Source organism: Lonchura striata, chromosome 6, assembly GCF_046129695.1.
Source record: "Lonchura striata isolate bLonStr1 chromosome 6, bLonStr1.mat, whole genome shotgun sequence".
NCBI lineage: Eukaryota > Metazoa > Chordata > Aves > Passeriformes > Estrildidae > Lonchura > Lonchura striata.
The window spans coordinates 52,168,415-52,192,058 of NC_134608.1; the positions used below are offsets into that span (position 1 = coordinate 52,168,415).

Consider the following 23,644-nt stretch of genomic DNA (forward strand, 5'->3'; position numbering starts at 1 on the left):
CTTTCGGCGCGTCTGAGCTGCCGTGAGGAGAGGCGCCGCCTGAGGGAGCCGCACCCAGTTAACCTGCTCGATTTACCGGGGGCTGCGCGTACGCACAAACACCCGGAGCCGCCTTTCCCTGCTCCAGAGGGGTGCATAACCCCATTCCCGGCGGGAGGCGTGTGACGCGTGTCAGGAGGAGCAGACACCGCCCTCACACCGCCCTGGCACCGCCCCGGGCGGGCCCGCTCCGCCCCGTTCCCGAGCACGTCCGGGTCGGGCGCTGCCGTGAGGGGAAGTGCGCGCGGCGGCCCCGGCCCGGCCAGCGGCGGCTCCGGCAGCGCTGTCGCCAGGATGTCGCGGGGCTCCATCGAGATCCCCCTCCGGGACACCGACGAGGCGAGTCGGGCGCGGGGAGGCGGCGGGGCAGGGCGAGGAGGGCGATCCGTGCCGGGGCGGGGCGGGGCGGTCGCCGCCGCCCGTGGCCGTGCTCGGGGCGCGGGTGTCGCTCGCAGCCGGGGTGGCCGGTGTGTGCCCGGCCGCGTTCGCCGCCGCTTTGCTGTGTCAGGGTGTCCTGGTGCTCCTCCACAGCCCACAGACACGAGCCTCTCTGTAAGGTTATTTCACCGTGGAGCTAAAAGCTTAACTTCTCTGTATTTACAAGTGTACAAAGAAAGATTAGAAAGGTTTAGGAGATGTGGAGATTTGCAGCATATAACAAAGTTTGCCATTAAATCGTGCCATGGCAGATACTAAATTTATAGTGTGGCTAAGTAAGGTGTTGAAACATAATGCTTACAGGTTGAAGAATATCCTCTGTGAATTTCTATCTGCCTGCTTTCCTGTATACATACACATATACATATACATATATACATGTACATAGCGACATTCATATACACACAAATTGATATACACAAACAAATCTCTATATGGCTGCCATTTAGGTTTTATCTAACAAAATTGCTTTATTCTATGGAGTTTACATGTTCAAGGGCATTTTCTTCTGTGACAGAAATTTCTGTCTGAGGTGTCAACATGAATTGTGATCTTGGTTCGGGCTAGAACTACTTTGATCCCAAAGTTCTGAATTAATTACTAGGGAATATAATAAAATACCCCTCCACTCACCCCTGCTCTTTTTTACTTCCATGTTTATTTGCTGCGTTGGTAATATCTATTTCTCATTCATAACTATTTTAGTTGAGGGATGAGGGCCATTATCTGTGAGACAGGAGGTGCTATGCAACATAAACTAAAATGAGCCAAAGTTAAGCAGAAATATTTTTGCTAAAGTCTTGTATTGTCAAAACTAGAAGCCTTTATAAACTGGATTGCTCTAATTGAGCCTACAGAGGAGTCCCTGCATTGGTAATCAGGGTACAACAACTGCACTTCTTTCTTGCTGTAAAATTAACTTGTAACGCAGATGACTAATTATTAAAGACAGCATGGCTGAGTAAGGTGAACTAACAAGCAGTTAAATTGTGTTCCCAGATATCCCATCTGGGGAGTACCTGTTCCTTTTTCCTCATTTTATAATATCAGAAGATTAGATCAACATGGGAGACTAATTCTCACAAAACAATGCCTGAATGATGAAAAGTTCTTGATGTCATTTGCTAATCATATCTACAGTTGTAAATATTCATAAATTTAGCTTCTTTAATAGTCTCTTAATTTCCTAGGGCATAAAGATGACTTTACAATATTTCAGGAATCTAACTCTTAGGTATGGATTTTCTGACACCAGATGACTTGGAAGATTTTGTCTCTGAGCTAGATCTCTATATTACCTGCAGGAAAAGTTTTTGAAAGTCAGTCAAGTTGCAGTCAAGTTGATTATTAGCCGATTCTGAGCATCAAGTCTATAGTTAAAGAAGTTAAAATCAGATCTCTGCTTATTTTCCCTCGCTTGCATCCCAAACAGTGGTTTGTCTTTTCTCTAAAGAGAAGCCATCACTTTTATCTTGTACAGAATGCAATATGTTATCTCTCCTTTCTTTGTCCACAACTTTGTTTAAACACAAATAGTTATTTATGTTTTGTGCTCTGAGATGTCCAGTTTCCTTTGAGCTCAATGACTGACAATTTTTTTTTCATGCTTTGTGAAAACATTATCTGTGTTGTTTGGTTCTAGGTTATTGAGCTTGACTTCGATCAGTTGCCCGAGGGTGATGAAGTTATAAGTATACTGAAACAGGAGCACACCCAGCTGCACATATGGATTGCCCTAGCGGTCAGTATAGATACAAATTGTGTATTTAAATACTGTATTCACACAATCAGATAATGATTTCCAATTCCCTACTCTAATGACCAGTGATAACTGAGCTCCAAACAGGTACTTTATGAGGTCATTCAGTCTTTGATTCTAGGCCAGATGTTTCTGATTGACATATGCATATTAGGATTTCCATTTAATCTCTTTTTCATGAAATAATGCCTCATGAGGGTTGCTTTCTATGTTTTTTTCCCCCTCAATCCATAGTTTTCTTGGTCTGTGCATTTGATTACATGCTTAATAAAAAAGGAGGGGGCAGTATCAATACTGTGGAAAGTATGATTAAATGTCAAAACATCAAAGAATTTCAGAGGAAGACCAGTGGATTCTTCTTATAAATAGCTCAAAAAGTTGTGTTTTAAGGGGGTGAGGCACTGGCACAGGTTGCCCTTAGAAGTTGTGGATACCCTATCCCTGGAAGTGTTCAAGGGCAGGTTGGATGGACCTTTGAGCAACAGGAAAGTGTCCCTACCCATGGCAGGGCGGTTGGAACAAGATTATCTTCAAGGTCTCTTCCATCCCAGGCCATTCAGTGATTCTAGGACAGAAAAACACTTGGCATTACCAGAAAACCTTTCTCTGATGATACCTACATTTATTTCTGCTTTATCCCTACATCCTAGGAAAAGAGTCTGTGTGATAGCTAAAGCATCAGCTTGGTATGTTCTGTACTCACTGGGGTGGTGTTGTCTGTTAAAACTGTGTTTTGTAGCTGGAGTACTACAAGCAAGGCAAAACAGAAGACTTTGTGAAGCTGCTGGAAGCTGCCCGCATCGATGGCAACCTGGACTACAGAGACCACGAGAAGGATCAGATGACATGTCTGGACACTCTGGCAGCCTACTATGTACAGCAGGCTCGGAAAGAGAAGAACAAAGACAACAAGAAGGAGCTCATCACCCAGGCCACCCTGCTGTACACTATGGCTGACAAAATCATCATGTACGACCAGGTAAAAAAGAAATCTGAGCAAAAAAAAACATTTTCGTATATTAGTGATTTTAAAGAAAACATATTTTGCAATGATAAATGTATTGCAAATTCTTTCCCTTGTCTAGAATCACTTGTTGGGAAGAGCCTGCTTTTGCCTGCTTGAAGGTGATAAGATGGACCAAGCTGATGCACAGTTCCACTTCGTGCTCAACCAATCTCCAAATAATATTCCTGCCCTACTTGGTATGAGTTTCTGGATATTTGTAAAAACCTGGTCTCTTTGGTTGAGTTTTGGAATGAGTTATGTGGTTAAGTGGGTGTGTGTAGAGAGAATGTGATCGAGACACACATGACAGAGACTAATTCAAATTTGGGAAGTACACATAGGTGGAAGAGCTAGGAAAAATGCAATGCTAACTGGCATCTTCTGAGACCCAAGGGCATATATCCAGTCCAGCTATTTATGCTTCCCTAGTGATGGCAATGGTGCTGGACACTCTGTTAAGGGTGAAGTTACCACTTGTGAGGGGTCAGCAGATTGTAACACTTGTAATTTAAGTTGTTCACTAGTCTCAGTAAGTGTCTTTCCTCTGGACCAATAAAGAGTTAAGTTTCTACAGAAAAATATGAACATATAAATTTAATGTGTTTTTATGTTTGCTTTTTTCATATACTTGACAAATGTACGTCAGCAAATGTAAGAAAAGTTGTCATCCTAATTTTCTGTTAGTTTTTAACTGTAACTTTTGAAAATAGGTACAGTACAAGTTAACCAAATATTACTTGAGTTTCTGGTTTATAATCTTGGTTTTGTTCCTGGTATGTTCTAACAGGTAAGGCATGCATTTCTTTCAACAAGAAAGATTATAGAGGAGCCCTTGCCTACTACAAGAAAGCACTGCGTACCAATCCAGGCTGCCCAGGTACGGCAGAAAGTGTTTGCTACTGGAGGTATTTGCTCTGCTTGCAAACTAACTCAGGTCTTCCTAATTCAAATTTAAAGGTCATTTTTGTGGTCTGTATCTGTCAAAAGAACCCCAACCCTCATTATAGAGGGATTTGGGCATTCTTTGACTTGAAGTATTTCTTAATATTTAGAGAAGAAAGTTGTGTTTAGGAAAATACTTTTTTGGAGTATTACCTTTTAAAGAGGTATTAGAAAATGAGATTTTGCATATAAGAGAAATTAAAGTTATACGGAGAGGGAAGGAACTGTTCAAGACTCTTGCAGAATTTTTCTGTAAGCTCTTGGAAAAAGGCGTCAGAAATGACATAACAATAATGAAACAAGACATAACAAGCAAAATTCTACTTATAGTGCATGATGTGAGTTTTCCTGGTCTTGTATTATTTTCTTTATACAAAAATCTGAGAAAGTGAATTTTAATGGCTGTAAAAAGTAATACGTGGGATTTAGATACATTAATTCAAGGTATTTACAGTAAGAACATAAATACTTGAAAGTCTCTTGAGAGATGTGATAGACTTTGCCATAATCTGTTGGAGAAAAGGTTTATTGCAAACTTGATGTCTGTTCTGTGGTCTGCTTTACCATATTGATTGCTACAAAAGCCTTACTTTTCAACATACATCTTTCCTTTGCTCCCCTTTTTCTAATGGACACAGATTTGAAACTGCTGTTTATAAATTCTCCGTAGATCACAAGCAGTCTGAAAGGGCAGTATGATGTGAATTTTCTGTATTAGTACATCTGTACTTGGTTATGGAAGCTGGAGGATGATAAACAGCATGTGAATCAGTTGATCATTCGACGAGAAATGCCAGCTAAATTGTTTATTCATCTGTGTTTTCTGAAGACCTGCTAGTTTGGAGTGAACTTAACTTCCCTAAGAAATGTCCAGCCCTTCCATCTGGCAATTCTTTAATGCTATTCTCTATTATTTTTTAATACATTCCCATAAAAGTGATTTTTTATTTGTCTGGCATTGGAGTCTGTGGGAGATAGATCAGTATTCTGGAGTTTATGAAGAAATAAAGTCTTACTAATACATTCAAGTTCATTTTGTGGCCAGCCAAGTATGGTCTGCTGCCTTGAAAAACAGAAATTGTTAAGATGGCTTTGCAGGCCTTAAAGAACTCTGAAAAACTCTGCTTTCACGCTCGGTTGTGGAAAAAAAGAGGCATAAAGTTGAAACTTTGGGATTATGAATGGTGTCATGTTGTTCTCTAGCCGAGGTTCGGTTGGGAATGGGCCACTGCTTCGTGAAACTGAACAAGCTGGAAAAAGCTCGCTTGGCCTTCAGCAGGGCTCTGGATCTGAATTCCAAGTGTGTTGGGGCCTTGGTTGGACTGGCTGTTCTGGAACTCAATAATAAGGAGGTGGGTCTGACTTAGCAGTAATCCATGCTCAGTTTACTTTCTTTTAGATAAAAAAGCAAATTTTTTGTCCTTTCAAAGATAGTCCAGTTTTAAAATGGGTAATAACTTTTATGGTTGAATAAGTTGAAGTCTGTTCTATTGAATGATATTATAGATACGTGCTTGTCATGTGAGCAGCACATTCTGAATAGCTTTCTTCTGTTGTTAAAAATCTTCAATTCTGTTATTTATAGAAGAATTAGGTACAGAGAAACAGTGCTAGGTTAACTGTTTCATTTAAAATAATAAAACTCCATGGTGATACGTGAAGGAAGGTCAAGGTAAATGACGTATTCCCAGGCGGTTAGAACAAGATTTTTAGAAGTTTAGGAGTTAACAAATTTTCAAACGAGTTTCAAACTTGCATTCAGGCATGCATGCTGCATGGTAAACCAAAGAGTAGGCAAGAAAAAATTTTAACTGGTCTGATAAAAGTACATTTAAGTGGTGATCCACCTTTCTAGATATTGTATCACTAGAAAAATGTATGCAAATATAGTTTAGTTGGAATTGTAACTTCCTTAGCAGGGATTAACCATCTTGGATGTTATCACTAGAAGAGGAGACCCATAAGTATTTAAAAAAAAAAAATATTGTTACATAATAGTATGTGGCTAAAATTTAGTGCGCTACTTTCTAGAGTTCCTTAGAAAGATCTTTTGTTAGCACAGAATGTCTAAAAATTTCTTGGTTTACTACTTTGTGGGGGGAAAAAAACCTGTTCATATTTCCATGAAGAAACTAAAAGGGCATAAGAGTTTTTTTCATAAAACTACAGAAAGAACCAAAAATACTCTAAAGTCAAATTTAAATAAATTCCACAGATGAGAAGTTGATGCTATTTGGTATATTTCTTTTCCTGATGATCTTTTGACTGAAGTCAAGAGATGAGCCCGCTCACCTGAAGATTCAAAAAGCTATGATTAAAAGCTGAGCCACTCAAAGATGTTTTGTGTTCTTCCTTAGAAGTATATCATCTGTGCTTTACTTCAAACTCTTCTCACAACTTTGTAGTAAAAGTTAGTGTAACATTGAAGAGTTGACACAGGGAAGGGAGAAAATAGTCTCTCTGAGTATCAAACTAATTGATACCTTTTTTGTGCTTAGATATTTCTTCCTCCTAGAAGATGTTATGATGTCAGATCAGGGTTGAGACACACTGTGTTCTCATTGAGGTCTGTCTGATCTGTTTTTCTTAAATGAAAGCACTTAGAGCTTTGAGACCTCTACCCACATATTGGATTGGGTTGAAGTTGGACATAAGACTCAAGATATTGGAGAACTTGGACAAAAGCACAGTGTGATTATAAAGCATATTAACCTTTGAAAACGAAGGCAGGAAAGATTCAATATCTCCTTATCCAGGTCTATTGTTATGCTAGGTTTGGAAAGATTGCACCTGTTCAAACTGAAATTGATTTTTTAGCTGCCTTCATGTTACATTTTAACCTCTTAAAACCTAATCTGTTCAATAAGACAGCTTTCTTCTCATCATAATTACAGAGTAAAGCACAGCCATTAGATGACTTCTTGATAGCATTTTTTGTGTTTCTGTTCAGAAATAAGTACAGATTAAGCTGATATGCTTGTGATACAGATTACATGATCATCCTAAATAAAGATAAATTATTTTATCAGTTGTGGATTTGAACTTGTAGGTAATCACATTTTTACCATGGGAAGCTTGCTTTAAGGTATAAAGCTTCTTTAGAAAATAGTAAGTTGATGAAATGATATTTCTGTATAAACACTTCAAACTTGTACTGATTTTAAAACGAGATCTAAATAATTTGAATTAGAATTTGAGCATGCAGATATATTCCACTGTTGAAAGAATTGGGTAAAACATGGAAACTGAAACCAACAGGCACTGAGGACACTGGACAGTAGAAGGACCAGAAGGAAAGCTGTCAAAGGACATCAACACTAAGTCTTTTGGGTTTTTTTGCTTTTTTTTTTTTCCTAGAAATTCCTGCTCTGCTCTTTTCCATCCCTGTATGGTAGCTTCATTTCCCGTTTTCCACCTGTATGCTGCAGGAAGAAAAGCTGGTAGTTGAATTTACTTTTTTTTTGAGCGCAGTATGGTGTTGTCAGAAATCTTGAGCAGCCTAAACTGAAAAATGATTTTGAAGATGGTAATAAGATACAGATACTGAGGTGCTGCTGATACCTGTCAATGTTCCATTTAGGCGGATTCCATCAAGAATGGTGTTCAGCTCCTCTCTAGGGCTTACACAATTGATCCCAGTAATCCAATGGTGTTGAATCACTTGGCTAATCACTTCTTTTTCAAGAAGGTAAGAGATCACTGAAATTTTACTTAAATGCTTGATAACCTCTGAACAGCAAGAATTCTGGTGATAGATTCAAACCCATTTCATCAGGTACCTAATATCTGTTAATCTAGATGAAGAGCTCTGAGGTTTTTGGCCTGAATTTTGTATGAGCCTTTCTCAAGAAAACCAAGAAAGGTACACTTACTTAAATCAAAATCATCTTTGTGTCCTGAAGGGGTTTTGCATTTTTGATGTTTGGAATTGGTTTTTACGGTTGGTGGAGGTTTTTTGTTGGTTTGTTTTTCCCTCTCCTCACTCTTCCACGCTTTAAAACATGAAATAGAGAAAAGAATAGTAACAGCTAAAACTAAATCTGTTGTTATTTAGTCAGTGCTGTGACTAAAGCTTTGTCATATTTTCCAGCTGTCCATGTTTAAATCATAAAATCACTTGACCATAAATAAAGTGAAGCCTTCCAAATTTCATTTAACTTCCTTTTTTTTTTTTTGTCAGGACTATGGTAAAGTACAACACTTGGCTCTTCATGCTTTCCATAACACAGAAGTAGAAGCGATGCAGGCAGAGAGCTGTTACCAGCTGGCGAGGTCTTTTCATGTGCAGGTAGGGCAGTTTTTAAAAGTCCCCTTTGAGCTCACATTTAAAAAAGTCTCTGTTATAAAAGTTCACACACACAAAGGTTGCCTCTAAAAACACTGACTGTTCTTCATTTAATTCCTTTTAATCAGGAAGATTATGATCAAGCTTTCCAGTATTATTACCAGGCCACTCAGTTTGCCTCATCTTCTTTCGTACTTCCGTTTTTTGGATTGGGTCAAATGTACATTTATCGAGGGGACAAAGAGAATGCTTCACAATGCTTTGAAAAAGTCTTGAAAGCCTATCCTAATAATTATGAGACTATGAAAATCCTTGGATCTCTTTATGCAGCTTCAGAAGATCAAGAGAAACGAGATATTGCAAAGGTGAGTTTTCCTTCTGCCAGCATCGTGTTTATTTGCAAGAGTAGAACTTGGAAATTAGACTTGAAATCAGATTGTTCCTTAAGTTGAATAAAACTCAGGGTTAGGTGGCTGTAGATATGGAATATTTCATATGGGCTGTCATGAGGGGTCTTTCTGTCTGTGAAGAGTTATAGCTTCTGGACAGAACTGAGACTACACTGGGTTCTGGATAAAGCATGTCCAGGAATTTACAGAAGCTCCAGCCTTATGTCTCTATTTGGTATGTGAAAAGGGTGGAATTCTTTCCATATATATATAAAATTGTCTGAAGATGGGAAGTTAGCTCATGATTTCCTGAAGAGAGCAAATCAGCTGGTGATTACCAGAAAGCGCTTGGCTTGGCTTATCTGGAAGGACAGTGATGCTTTTTTTAAAATAAAAGGTATTTTAAATCTAATGTTGGGTAGATAAATGGAAGAAATGTTAGACATTTCTCTAGCTTTTCATGTTGGTGTATTTGCCTTTGTTTCTCTAAGACTTGAAGCAGGTGTTCTGTTCTACAGAAGAATAGAATAATGAAGGAAGAAAACTAATGCAGATTTATTACTGTATAGATTTTTAGGATGTTTGCTTCTGCAATATGGTGCATCTTCTCTCTGGTGTTAAAGTGAATGCCTTTACTCTTTCTTTTATTTCCATTTTTTTTTTAACAGGCTGTGTGTCTTTGAAGTGCCATAATTATCTTCTGTTTTTCAGGGACATTTAAAGAAAGTCACAGAACAATATCCTGATGATGTAGAGGCATGGATTGAGCTAGCCCAAATTCTGGAACAGACTGATATACAGGTATTATTAATATGCACTTGGTGAATTGTGTGTGTGTTTTTCATAAGAGTGTGTAGAGCTCATTCTCTTCTTTCTTTCATCCACTTTCTGTTTTTTTGCACAGGGTGCTCTGTCAGCCTATGGAACAGCCACACGCATTCTGCAGGAGAAGGTACAGGCTGATGTCCCTCCAGAGATCCTGAATAATGTGGGTGCCCTGCACTTCAGGCTGGGAAACCTGGGAGAAGCAAAGGTATGCAGTTACTCACAGTTTGAATGGTGTTTCTTGATCAGACAGAAGCTTTTCTTTGTGGATATTCTGGAGTGCTTCATTGCTATTTTCTTTCTGTGCTTCAGAAATACTTCCTGGCATCACTGGATCGTGCAAAAGCAGAGGCTGAGCACGATGAGCATTACTACAATGCCATTTCTGTGACAACGTCCTACAACCTTGCCAGGCTCTACGAGGCCATGTGTGAATTTCACGAAGCTGAAAAGCTCTATAAAAACATTTTGAGAGAACATCCAAATTACGTTGATTGTAAGAAACATTTGGTATTTCACTTCTACAGCTGTCCTTATAATACCAAAAATCTTCTGGTTGATAGTGTCTTCTGCTCTCCTTAAGTCTGTCTTCCTTTGTTTTCACTGTACTGTTGGGGCTGACCTGTGCTGTTTGCCACAGGCTACAGCACACATCATGCCCTAGCCTCATCTGTAGCCTTTTCCCTGTTTGTTTTCCATTGTTACCCACAGATACCCTTCCCAAAGCTTGTGGAGATGGGAGAGCTATTTATAAAGTGGGGAGGAGAATTATAGAACTGATGGTTCCTTATTTCTTTGCAGTTTTTCAGTTGTCTTTAACTTAATGAAGCAAATTTAACACATTTACAATACTCTTAACTATTCAGAGCCTGCAGATTTTGTATGGCCATCATGGGTGCAAGTTCCTCTTCACGTTGTATTTCTCGTGAATAGAATATGAAAGGTCTCTTAGTGTTTGCTGTCCTTAGCTGATCAAGAGAAAGATTGCTTTTGAAATTTATGCATGGACAATATTTTTTTTGCTCAAGATGACTTTAACCTGATTTTTATTTTATTTTCTATCTTTATTTTCAGGCTACTTGCGCTTGGGAGCTATGGCCAGGGATAAAGGGAATTTTTATGAGGCTTCTGATTGGTTTAAAGAAGCACTTCAGATCAATCAGGTTTGTAACCCTATAGTGTTTAACATTAAAACACTCCAAATAATAAGTTAACTTAAAATTTAATTTTCCTCTTTTTGTGTTTTTAATTTGTTTAAACTAGAGGAAGAAGAGAGAGCTGCCATATCTGCTCTCTGTGTTTTGTTTGGGGTCCTTTTAAATATGGAATTACGTTTAAGAAGAGTAACACTTCATACTTGAAAAAGAACCCTTGCAAAGGGAAACACTTCCCTTTTATTTGTAACTTAGAGTGAATTTTTATTTAGGATCATCCAGATGCCTGGTCTCTGATTGGCAATCTTCATTTGGCTAAACAAGAATGGGGTCCAGGACAGAAGAAATTTGAAAGAATATTGAAGCAGCCCTCCACACAAAATGATACTTATTCCATGCTGGCTCTTGGCAACGTCTGGCTGCAGACTCTCCATCAACCCACAAGAGACAGAGAAAAGGTAATGGGCATCTCTCTGCCCTGTGTATGGGTTTGTTTGTTTATTTTGTGTATGTTATTAGCTATTCAGAACCTCTTCTTAATGTTTATTTGGCATCTTCTAGTTCATAAAACCTCTGGGTAGATCTTTTAATACCCCACTTTAGAAGTGAGTGATGAATTGGGGCATTTCTTTCTGCAGGAGAAACGTCACCAAGACCGTGCATTAGCCATCTACAAGCAAGTCCTCAGAAATGACCCAAAGAATTTGTATGCTGCTAATGGCATAGGTGAATATCAGACTCTAGTTTTGCATCAGAGGTGATCATATTCTTGAATTTCGTGCTTTAATAGAGAATTGTTTTTTCAGGGCCTGAGCACTGTAGAGTGGAGCCCAGGACATGGCAGCTATGTCAGTTTTTGAAGGGACGCTTTATTGAGGCAGTATTGAACTTTCTGTAGTAGGAGTGCACAGTGTGCATGAAGCTGGAAGCTCACACTGGCCATGTTCCTCTCCCCTCAGGAGCTGTCTTGGCACACAAAGGATATTTCCGTGAAGCTCGTGATGTTTTTGCCCAAGTGAGAGAGGCCACAGCAGATATCAGCGATGTGTGGCTGAATTTGGCACATATCTATGTGGAGCAGAAGCAGTACATCAGTGCTGTGCAGATGGTAACATCCCATTGAACTACCTCCTGTCTTGGCTTAGATGACTTCTAGATTGTCAGGGAAGCTGGGAAAGTTTCTGAGCAATGTTTTAACAAGTTTTAGGCCTATTTCTAGCAAGCTGTTGGCTGTCAAGTCTAGATTTAGTAACAGCCCGTCAAATGTGGGTGGGGAGTAACAAAGCACCTATCAACTTTTATACTTTTTTGCAGAGCAGGGTTAGAATTTTGGTAATGGAATAAATTATTAGCCAGAGCAATATCAGTCATTGTAGTTACTGTTTGTGATTTACATGCAGATGTTTCCAAAGTAAGTAAATACAATATGCTGCTGGGATTTCCTTTTAAACAGCAACAATTCCTATTTTTGTTCTTGTAAATGACTACATGAATACTTTAAAAGCTGACTGAGCTGTAATTTTACTCACCACAGTTAAAATCACAAAATAATTCACAGTGGAAGAAATCTGTTGAGATCAGCTAGTTTGACCTGACCTGCCCAAGCAAGTAAATGTTCAAGTGTCAGCCTGTTCTGAGTAAATTGACTCAATTATTCGATGAAAAGCATACAAATAAGCTTAAAAACACAGCATATGTTGAACAGGACAGAAACTAAGAACAAACTTGTGTCATTTAAGATGAGTCCTTATTGAGGCTCTTCATTCAGAGCTATTCTGAAGCTTTTTGTGATGCTTAATAAAGAAGTGTTCCTGGGCCTTTTTTACATGATCAGAGCCCAGTAGTCACTATCCTCCAGTGAACTATTGTTAGCAAGCTTTGGCAACACAGTCACATTCACTCTGTTGTGCTTGAATGTGGTCTGCTGTTTTTTTAGCACTTTGACTATTTTCATTGACAAAAAGCCTAATGAAAATCTAATTTTAGCAGTTGCTTATGCAGTGAATTACAGTGGGGAAGTGGGTATCACTTTCACCTATCAATTTAGGAGAAAAAATATTTTACTCATTTGCTAATTTATTTAAGAAAAGGTGTTATTAGAATTGTGTTTATTTACTGAGGTGTTTTATTGTTCCCTGAGCTTTGCTATGCAGTCACACTGTGAAATACATTTTATTGGATTCAAAGGGAGACAGATTGAAATTACTAGTCCAGCTAGTGCAGCCACAATAATTATCCTTCTGAGTTCTCTAAAGCATACAAATCCGAGGCAGGCTTGAGCTAAACACAAAATCTTGGATGCTGAAGGCACTCACAAGACAGTGAAATCCAAGAGTAACAACCTCAGGTGTTACAGTTCAGGGGAATTTTTCTGTACTTGAGCTGCAAATAAAATGTACTTTGTACTCCTTGCTATTTTGGGGGCTTAGAGAGGGTGAAGGGTTCCTTGAGAAAAGAGTATGTCAAACAGAAGTTGCTTTTTACTGAAAACGTTAACATTTGGTATCTTGTAAGCCTTTAATTCTAGACCCACAAAAGTTATAGTAACAAGTTATCTTTTACACTTTAGATAATCTGATATCCCTTGGCATGGGCAAGTTCCTCAGCTGGGTGGACAGAATAAATTTGATGTTGAGTTATCTGGAAATTCTGGATATTTTTTTTAACTAATTACATCAGATATATGAAATTAGTATATTAGATATATTTCATTTGGTAAAGTATCTGATATGAATAAAGAAAATATATTGTTTATTCCCCCTACATACTGTGGAGAATATTTGAATGATCTTAAAATGAGTCATGTTGGTTGGACTTTGTTGCAGTAAATGCTCCTTTAAAAAGTATTCTTTTGTACTTAAGACTTACAGAACCTTCTGGGCTGCAGCCAGTTTCTAGAAAAAATCAGGTACTTGCTATGGAATAGGAGAGAGAATGTTCTAATCAGTGAAAAGTATGTTACGTAGCATAATACACTTCTTTAAAAAAATAAAAGGCATAATAGCAGTGATGCTTTTTAGGAATAGAAACATTTACTAGAGTTAGCTAACCAAAATAACAAACCACTGTTGCCTCTTACTTTGATTTTTTTTTTTTTCTTTTATTTCAGTATGAAAACTGCCTCAGAAAGTTCTATAAGCATCAAAACACTGAAGTGTTGTTATATTTGGCCCGGGCACTGTTTAAATGTGGCAAATTACAGGAATGCAAACAAACTTTGTTAAAGGTATGGATCTAGAACATCATGGATCACAGAATAAAATTACTGTTAGTTGATGTGTGTTTGTGTTTCTTTAAATTTGGTGGTCTGGTGTTGAAATTATGGTGTTTATTCTCTGTATGTAATTTCTGCTTCACGTTGTAGCTTATCTTAAAAATATGGGTTTTTTCCAGGCCAGGCATGTGGCTCCAAGTGATACAGTCCTCATGTTTAATGTAGCTTTAGTGCTGCAAAGACTTGCTACCTCTGTCCTGAAAGATGAAAAAAGCAATCTGAAGGAAGTGCTTAATGCTGTGAAAGAACTGGAGCTCGCCCACAGGTAAAGATCATTTGTTTCTAATCATTATAATCCATGTTGTTGTCCCCTTACAGTATACTTGCAGTATTGAGCACAAATCTGGTTAGAAGAGCAATCATTTTCTACAAAGCACTGTGTTATTCTGGAGTTTCTAGTAGGAAAGCAAAATATTGGGCCTGACAAAACTGTGTGCGCAGATTTTGTTCCAGAACCAGTTTTGTTTGACCAGGTGCCAATATGTGTTTTTGAGTTTTGTTATTGCTGTGACCAAGATGCTCTTCTTCCTCGAAATGCACAGTCAAAAATATGTTGACAATTATTCTACAACTTGAATACTATTTTATGACTTCTTTCAAAGCAAACTGTAAGGCTTAAAAGCAAATCTGTTTCTCTTACATAAGCGTAATTAATGACTGGCAGTCCCTTAAGACTAATTCCACCCTTCTTTTGGTAAGTAAAGTCCAAGTACTCTCACAGTTTAAGAACAGAAGCAATTTCTTAAGTGCATTTGAGATATTTTAGTTCTGTTTAAAAAACAAGAATAGAAAATTTTGTGCAGACGGCAGTGTGATTCATCTGATCCAGTTGTCACCATCCTTGAACAGAGTTTTCAACCATTTGTCCTGCTCCTAGGTGTAGCTGGCGCATGATTTGTGCATACCTAGCTCTGCTGTTACATTGAGGATAGAAGTTCTGACTTAAATTTAATGAGAAGCTTGTTATGTATTGTCTTGAAGAAGTTGTATGAATTTATTTTTGCCTATTAACTAAAATTTTTGGAACATACTCTCCCTAGTGTAGACCCCAAGCAAGGAGTTAGTATATTCATATACCCAAGAATTTGCGTCTAGCACAAAATCACTTATTTTGAAATGTGTCTGAGGGTATATGGGAAGAAGCTGTGGCAATCTTGAAAGTTAGAAGTAATTTTCTTTTAAACTGGAAAAACTTTTCAAAGCACTGATCATCATAGCTCACTATCTACTTGTAGGTTTGTTATATTCTCAAGGGCCTGTCCACTAGGTCAAGGAGGCTGTTCTGAACAGATTTTTGAAAAACAAGTTTCTCTTCCTTCTCTTATGCTGAATTCAGGCATGTGATCTGTGGCAGATGAATCAATCTGTTGGGGTCAGCAATGTACTTACTGGTAGAAGCCAGCAAATGAAATCTCAGAACTCTCTTTAGAATTTTCCTCTCCAGAGAGGTTTTAGAATGCTTTAGATTTGGAGTAGTCTGAGTGCACTTCTTAACTGTTAAAAGGTGCTGTATTAAAAGGTGTTGGCACAGAGGAAATTAGTGGGATTTCCTCATCTATTGAGTTCTACAGGTTTGCAATTCAGGAGTAAATGCTTTGTTTTAAGGTAAAATTGCAATAAATATGTAAGTAATGCCATCTTTGCTTACTTTGGTTTCTTGTGATTTCCTCCAGGTATTTCAGTTACTTGAGTAAAGTAGGTGATAAGATGAGATTTGACTTGGCACTTGCTGCTACAGAAGCCAGGTAAAAATAATTTTTTTTTTTTTAAAAATCCTTCATTCAGATTCTAAGTGAAATATTTTTGTCCTGTTTTTGGGTTTTTTTTTTTTTTAGTATTAAAACTAGATTCCAAAATTTCAGCTGTCAATTTGTTAGAACAGTAGAAATACAAGTGCAGGGTCACTCCCTACCACTGTTTCGTCTTTTTCCTGTGTTTCTCTTCTGCACATTCTTGTAAGATTTCCATAGCCCCATACAAATACCATGTGTTGTTTTCTATCTTTCACTGTACATCTGAATGGGTATCATTGAAGCACTTTGTGCAGAGAAGAAAAATTTAATATTAAAAGAAATGTCATTTTGTCATCAGCTAAGAGGGGGTTGAAAGCACCTTACCTTAATGTTTTGTGTGACTTGGACACTATGCAGCCTTAACTCTCACACTACTGGGTGTTTGAAGCTTGAATTTTGCCCTACATTTTTGAGGAGGTTTGTTAGGTTATTGTGATTAAATACAAATTCTTATTAACCATACTTCAGAAGCTCTCCAAATTGGTTGGCATGATTTCTTTTATGCTCATGTGTGGGTTTTCTGTATATGAATTGGCTACGTTTGAAGTGTGAAGCAATATGTTCTGAAATGATACATTGGAAGATAAATTAGCTTACTAAAAATGCTTTAATTTACTCAAAAATCTGCACTGCTCTTCTTTGTGCTCTTCTTTCAAGAAGCTGTTTTTTTAGTTCATTGGGGATATGAATGTAGTGTTGTGGTGCAGGCACTTGATAAAAGCATTTCTTTTTGTGTTTGCCACCTTGCCTTACCTGAGAGCCTTGGATTTTGCAGGCAATGCTCCGACTTGCTGAGCCAGGCCCAGTACCATGTGGCTCGGGCACGCAAGCAGGATGAGGAGGAGAGGGAGCTGCGTGCCAAGCAGGAGCAGGAGAAGGAGCTGCTTCGCCAGAAACTGCTTAAAGAACAGGTTTTGTTGCACTAAATTCTGTGAATTGCATTTCATACGTGCAGACGGTGACAATATGTGTGCTCCTGCTGCTCTAGGGTGGTACCTAGTAGCTGTTTTTCTCAGTCATAGTAAGTGCCATCTGAAAATATTGCAGCTAACTCTTTCTTCCCCTCAGAAATATTTAGTTGTATAATGAAATTAAATAGATGTGCCATAAGTTCTGCCATCAGATATTTACCTATTCTACTATGGGCTTTTTTGTAGAAAACTTTTTGTAAAAAACTTCTTTTTTTTTTTTTGCCATGTGCACCTTCTGCTGTGACACAGAGCATCAAAAAGCAATTTTCCAGTCTCCTGACAGCAAATAATTTCTGTGCCTGCTGTTATAATCACCATGGGGGTGCAAATACAATGGTAATGGTTGGCTTCCTTGGTGTTTCAGGAAGAGAAGCGCCTGAGAGAAAAAGAAGAGCAGAAGAAACTTCTGGAACAAAGAGCTCAATATGTGGAGAAGACCAAGAATATTCTGATGTTCACTGGTGAAGTAGAAGGATCAAAGGAGAAAAAACGTGGTGGCGGTGGAGGCAGGGTAGAACAGAATGTTTTAATCTCTTTTTGTTTTTTATTTCTTTTAAAACTCCTTAATTTTCTCCTTTTGACATATAGTCTCTTGCAGGAGCACAGGTTTTTAATTTCAAGCTCCTAGACTACTGAATAAGATTGCACAGGTTTAATACTAAAATGTCATAATTGGAAGCTAATACTTAAAAGTTCTAAGTGTGGTGGCATCACTAAAATGTGTTCAATTGTTAAAATAACAGAAGATTATCTTATTATGTGCCACTTCAGAATCAGTTTCTAAATTATACCTATCTTGTACCAACTTTGCCATAGTCTCTAGAAGATCTATATTTTCATTTCTTCTAGAACATGTTCAGCTAAATTTCCATTTTGAAGTGTTTCCTGGTAGCTTTGTAACTGGGATGTGAATAATAGGTTGTGTTGTCTGTGTTTCTTACAGCGTTCCAAAAAAGGAGCAGGGGAGTTTGATGAGTTTGTCAATGATGACAGTGATGAAGATCTGCCCATCTCTAGAAAGAAAAAGAAGAGGAAGGGCAGTGGTAGTGAACAGGATGGGGAAGAAGAGGAGGGTGAGAGAAAGAAGAAGAAGAGGAGGAGGTAGCTGATACTTTAATTAATTAATTAATTAATAATGTCAATTTAATATTAGACTTCCTTGAGCATTAGTAGAGCTTTTAAGTAAGTTCTCTGCAGTCTTTTGTGACAGTTTGAAAACAAACTCTTATCAAGATTTCACATGGTTATTTTTTACTAACACATTACACTTTATAAGTCTTAAGCAACCACTCTGCAAAAGAAGTAGGAGTAACACTTGATGAACTGGACATTTCTTGAGACCGGTATTTTTGTTTTAAGGGTTTTTTGCAATATTATGCTTTATGCCATATAAAATGTGTTTCTGTTCAAGACCCCAGAAGGCAGAAGAGGGGAGTGATGATGAAGAACATGAAAATGGCCCGCGGCCTAAAAAGCGACGTCCACCCAAAGCAGAGAAGAAGAAGGCTGTAAGTTAAACCCTGAATAACTGCATCACTCTCTAAATATGTGTTTGGAGTTTAGCATTACCCTGGTCAAGGGAGATTCATTAGTGTTGAAAATTACAGCAAAGCCTCCTGAAGCCAACTGGTCTTAGAACTTATTTTTATCCTCCTCTTCTCTTGCTATTGCTGCATCAAGGATGAAAAGGATATTTCCAAAGCCATCTAGAATCAAATGATAGTAAATGGAAAAATTTTTAAAAGTATATCTGGTTTTCTGAATATGTTCCTACATTTGGGCCCTGTGCCACATGAACAAGCAGCCCTTTGTTTTCCCCCTATACAGCCCAAACCAGAACGTCTGCCTCCTTCAATGAAAGGAAAGATCAAATCAAAAGCCATCATTTCATCAAGTGATGATTCTTCTGATGAGGACAAACTCAAAATTGCTGATGATGGGTAAGAACCTTAATTAACTTTGTGCGTACTTAGAGTTTCAATGCATGCCTTCAAGAGAAAAGGCAATGTTAATGAGATAACACAAAAATAATGAGAAGTTTTTCATTGTACTTGCAACATCCCTTCCCAGTGCAAATTAATTCCATTCATTCTTCTAACACTAGCATTACCCAAATCCTGGTGTCTTGCTTTATTTATCAGCTAAAGGGAGCACCTTTTAATACCATTTTGTCCCTCTGCTTTTCCCCTCAGGCACGCTAGGAATAGCAACAGTGATTCTGAGGAGGGGGAGCAGCAGCACAGCAAACGCATTGTTTCCGACAGCGATTCCGATAACAGGAACAAGTCTGGCAGCGAGGCCGGCAGCCCCCGCCGGTCCAGCGCCCGCGCCTCCGAGGAGGAGTCCGACAGTGACCGGTCCCCGAGGAAGAGGCGGCGCTCGGAGTCGGAGCAGTCCGACAATGAGTCCGTGCAGTCGGGGCGGAGCCGCGGCTCCGGCGGCTCCGAGAACGAGTCGCGCCCGGCTTCGCGCAGCGCCGAGTCCGACAGAGACTCCGAGAGGGGCTCTGACCACGAGGGGTCTGCCAGAGCTTCTGGGAACGAGTCTGAGCCGGAGGCATCTAATGACGAGGGCTCTGAAGGGGGCTCAGATGACAGCGATTAGAGCTGAATTACAGACCGTATTTTTTAAAAAATCATGTAAATACATCTCAGTTACAGGGGAGATAGAATTTTTATATTTCAAAACTGTGATTTAAAGAACCCTAATGTTTTAGTAAACTGTTGTGAGACCTCCTTGTGATTCTTCCTATTAGTTGCTAATGGATGTTTCTCCAAGTTGGCTTATGGTGTATTTTAAAATTTAAACCACTGTAGGTGCACAGAATCTCTGTCCTGTAGTCAGCACACTGAGGATGAATGCATGTAAAAACTATGGATCACAAAAACTCCTTAGATGGTTCAGTGTGGCTGAAACTTTGTTCTGTGATTATACATGCATAGATGGATCTTAAAATCCTACCAGATGCAACAAAGAGCTGTGGATATTTATCTTTTTCCTCACTTGGAGTAAAGGTCAGTAGGGAAGCTTTTCTTACTTTCTATTAAAGAATAAATGTGCCACGATGCAGCTCTTTTATGTTTTCAATGGTTTGTTCTTTTGCTTCTCTTTTTGTGTTAAATCAGTTGAAAATATGCAGATCTTAGAGAAATTTTATAAACTAGTAATGCAGATTCAGATGAAATATTTAAATTGGCTGGTAATGACATTTGGGAGAATTCTGTGTTACTTGAGAAAGGTAAAGCTGCAAGTGTCACAATAAAATGTTCTTGCTTATTTGTTTTGGAGTGATTTTTATTTTACTCCTTAGAAAGTATAAGCAGAATACCTGAAAACATTTAATTTGACAATGGAATCTGTTTGGAAGAGGTGGTCCTCACTGTATTGTAAGTACATGGCTTTGGGAACAAAGTCCTTTCACATAAAGTGTTCAGGAATAACAATGAAAAATTGCTGTGCTGTAGACCAAATCTTATTTCTCTCTGTGGGTCTGAAAAAAGTCAGTTGTACCAGTCCAAGGAAATGTTTTTCTTTTTTCATTGGTCCACATTCCTGTGTCAAGCATTTGCTAAGAGAAGATTCTGTAGGTCTGGATAGTGTATTGCTACCAGTTCTAATAGACTGTATGGCCTTAATATGTTGCCTTGTTTTTAGGAGGCTTGGATTGTCACTACTGATAGTTCACTTGAAGCACTAAGTGCAAGTGAAGTTTCCCATGCTGCTATTTCTGGTTTGTTGTGTGCATGAACTGTTCTCGTTGTGGATGGGTTTGTTCATGTGTTTATGGGCAGTTGGTAACCATAGCAGACAGCAGAATGCAGAACACTGGAGATGTTTCTCTTTGCGGCTCAGTTTGATACCAAGTTTCTATCTGTGGTCTTACCTAAAACTTAGCATCAGAGTAGAAGAGCAACCCTCATGTTTGTTGGGTCAGAGCAAAGCTGAATCATGACCCAGAACCACAGGGAAGCAGTGGCTATCTGAGGTGGGAATGCTTGATGTCACATGGCTTCATTTGCAAGACTGAGAAGTGTGAGGAAATTGGCACGGACAGTGGTGGCAGGTGTGACAGCAACCAGCTCTTAACAACAGGAAGGAGAAAGATGTACACCACTTAATGTGGGATCTTAGAAACTTTTCTCTACCTCAGATACACCTCTGCTGTCATAGCTTTATCATGTTACTAATTCTGTCTTCCTTGTGAAAAGTCTGCAGATTTTGTATGATGCTGTATGTACAACAAATACATTTAGTATTGGCTAAAGATAGTTCTGGATGAGGTGCTGCGTGGATCTTCAGACCTAGCATCCAGCTGGAGAGAAATGCTTTCTGGAAATGTAAAATAACAGGGGTTTTCAGAAATCTCTTATGAGAGGTAATTTCGTGCTCTCCACAGAAATGAGTTGTGTAAGGAGAGGTTATGACTTAATACAACTTGAATTGGGTGATGTACAAGAGGCCAATCAACAGGGATAGAAAGGGGACAAGAGATGCTTTTGCTTTGCTATTCCTCTGCTTTTATGTAGCAAAAGAACCAAAAAGCCACCAAAAACCAGAAGTAATTTTCTTTTTTCTTCCCTTTGAGGAGAAAAGTTAATGGGAGGATTAAAGTTATGTAAAAAGTCATGTGTTGCTGCAATTGGAGAGAAAGCTGTGTTTTAGCTTAATTCATATTTTCTAATGCTTGTTTTTTGAAAGTGCTGTGGTGGAATAACATTGCCATAATTCTCTCTTGGCAGCATTCCTTGCCTTCTGAAGTAGGTGGTTGGCTTGCAGCTAGTAAATTCCTTTATTTTTAGCAGTAATCTATTCCTGGATGAAATACAGCAAGTTAGAAATGTAACACTGCCTTGCTAGAGAAATGCTTTATTCCTAGTTCCTGTTTTACATCCACAGTTGCATGATGTGCATTGCATCCATTCAATCCACAGGTCCATAACTGTAGGAAGTGTTTCCTGGTGAGCTCTGTTGCAGCTCAGCATTTTGCTTTCCTCACATATGAGTAGCACATAATCTCCAGAATCCAAGAAGAAAGAGGCATGTAGAATTTGCTCTCATTCCTGAAATTTGTAGATTTGGCCTTTCACAGAACATTTCAAATGTAACTTGACAAAAAAAAAAAAAAATGTTGCTGGGTTGGGTATTTTATTTCTGGGGGGTTTTTGGAGGAGGGGTGGAAGAGAGAAGTTGGTTGGGGTGTGTGTTTGTAAGTTTTTGGGTTTTTTAATCCATTTACTCAATTTTCTCTTTCAGAAGCTTTTCCAGGTCAGTACTTGGTGGGAAGGAGTAGCTGTCACTGCTGAATGACAAAGCATCTGTGTGCAAATCAATCATTCTCTTTGTAAATGTCCACTTCTGCTACTTTAACTCAGAAAACCACAGTACTCTATCCACACAGAAACAAGCAATATAGCTGAGAATGTGCTGCCAAGGAAGGGTTTGGACAAGGTGAGACCTATGGTAGGAGTAAAACAGCTAAAATTGTATCAGTTCTTTCTATAAGGAAGTGCCACTTCCTGGGAAAGTTCCTTTCCACGTTAAATATTTCACTGCTTAGAGCAGTGTTTGTTGCTGCACAGTTTTAAACTTAGATTACTTTTGACATCTATTAAGACATGCAGGCTTTCTGGAACAAGTTAGCTCCTTACTTTTTTCCTCCTTACTTTGTTTTGCAGTTTTTTTAGACTCCCTTGTTAAATGTTGGTAGTTACCTTACAGTCAATAAATCTGGAGCTGAAAAATTACCTGGAAAAATTGCTGGAGCAGCAGTCAGCAGGGACAAATTCAGTATTAATGTGAGTAACAAAACAAGTTGGCAAAGTGGATGTGAAAAAAGGTGAATGCTCATTATTCTCATAGCTACGAGTATTTACTCCTAATTAATAGTATTTTGTTATTTGTATAAACATTAATTGCTCTGCAGAAGAGGATTTAAATTGGAGGGAGAATCTAAGGGAATACCAGATATGGGAATACCTAGGAGAGAAATTCAAAGTCCATGTACTGAAAATGAATATTATTTCCATCCTGTCTGTGACTTTTGGTCCACAACTGCTCAAACTTCATACTTTCATACTAGAAAAACTTTGAACTTCAGGATGTTTTGGTCTTGGCTGCACTATAGAAGGTACAGTTCATGTGTAGTCATGCAGCTTGTAATGTCTTTTTACCTGTGGTTTGTAACTATTAGAGAGATTAAGAATGCTCATCATAGCTATGTTGTTATTTAAGTGCCTCTGGGTTGTTTTCTTCCTCTTTTTAATTCTTCCTTTGCCCTGAGGCAAAAACTTCTTGCACTGCAGTCCAGAGCTTGGGGCCGGTGAAGTGTTTGGGGCTGGCAAACTTGATTGAGTTTATCTCCATTTGAAATGATAAATGTTAAATAGTCCCTGTTGCTGCTTCTAAATAAGTGTCATCTTTATTTTATGTGTGTCCCTTTATCTCCTTGTTTGGACATGCCCCCAACATAGTTGTGCTATTGTCTGAACTCCAGCAGTGCTGTTTGGCTCAACAGCATACAAGAATTTCATACCTTCCCCCCCAGCCTTTGCTGATTAAAATATAAATGCCCAGTTTTAGCTGAAGAAAATGGGGTTTTAGCACCTGAGAGTGAATTTATGGTAATGACTTCCAGGGTGTTTGCTTTTGCCTTGGAAGGCTCCAAGCAATGCTCTGACTCTTTGAATGTTTTTGAACCCTTCAGAGTTCTTAGCACATGAATCTCCTCTCTTGCCTCTCTCATATGCAAATCTCATATGCTAATTGAAAC

The 23,644-nt window shown here is 38.6% G+C and overlaps 1 protein-coding gene across 1 annotated transcript; it reads left to right on the forward strand.

Annotated features, from left to right (window-relative positions):
- Positions 1-227: 227 nt before the first annotated feature.
- On the forward strand, positions 228-20,151 carry CTR9 (CTR9 component of Paf1/RNA polymerase II complex). Its single transcript, XM_021549769.3, has 25 exons — positions 228-378; positions 2,120-2,218; positions 2,976-3,215; positions 3,322-3,439; positions 4,030-4,119; positions 5,388-5,536; positions 7,765-7,872; positions 8,365-8,472; positions 8,598-8,834; positions 9,570-9,659; positions 9,763-9,891; positions 9,996-10,179; positions 10,758-10,846; positions 11,110-11,295; positions 11,476-11,563; positions 11,797-11,945; positions 13,947-14,063; positions 14,231-14,376; positions 15,785-15,856; positions 16,680-16,815; positions 17,240-17,386; positions 17,819-17,976; positions 18,287-18,383; positions 18,703-18,815; positions 19,068-20,151. Exons 1-25 carry the CDS (start codon positions 334-336, stop codon positions 19,477-19,479), a joined length of 3,507 nt encoding a protein of 1,168 aa, XP_021405444.1. The 5' UTR covers positions 228-333; the 3' UTR covers positions 19,480-20,151.
- Positions 20,152-23,644: the final 3,493 nt, after the last annotated feature.

Bases quoted from the DNA above. Each gene is read 5' to 3' on its own strand.
- CTR9 (XM_021549769.3), top strand. From the start codon at position 334: ATGTCGCGGGGCTCCATCGAGATCCCCCTCCGGGACACCGACGAG. The intron at 10,847-11,109 runs GTTTGTAACCCT...ATTTTTATTTAG, and splicing joins AAGCACTTCAGATCAATCAG to GATCATCCAGATGCCTGGTC. The intron at 18,384-18,702 runs GTAAGTTAAACC...CCCCCTATACAG, and splicing joins AAGCAGAGAAGAAGAAGGCT to CCCAAACCAGAACGTCTGCC.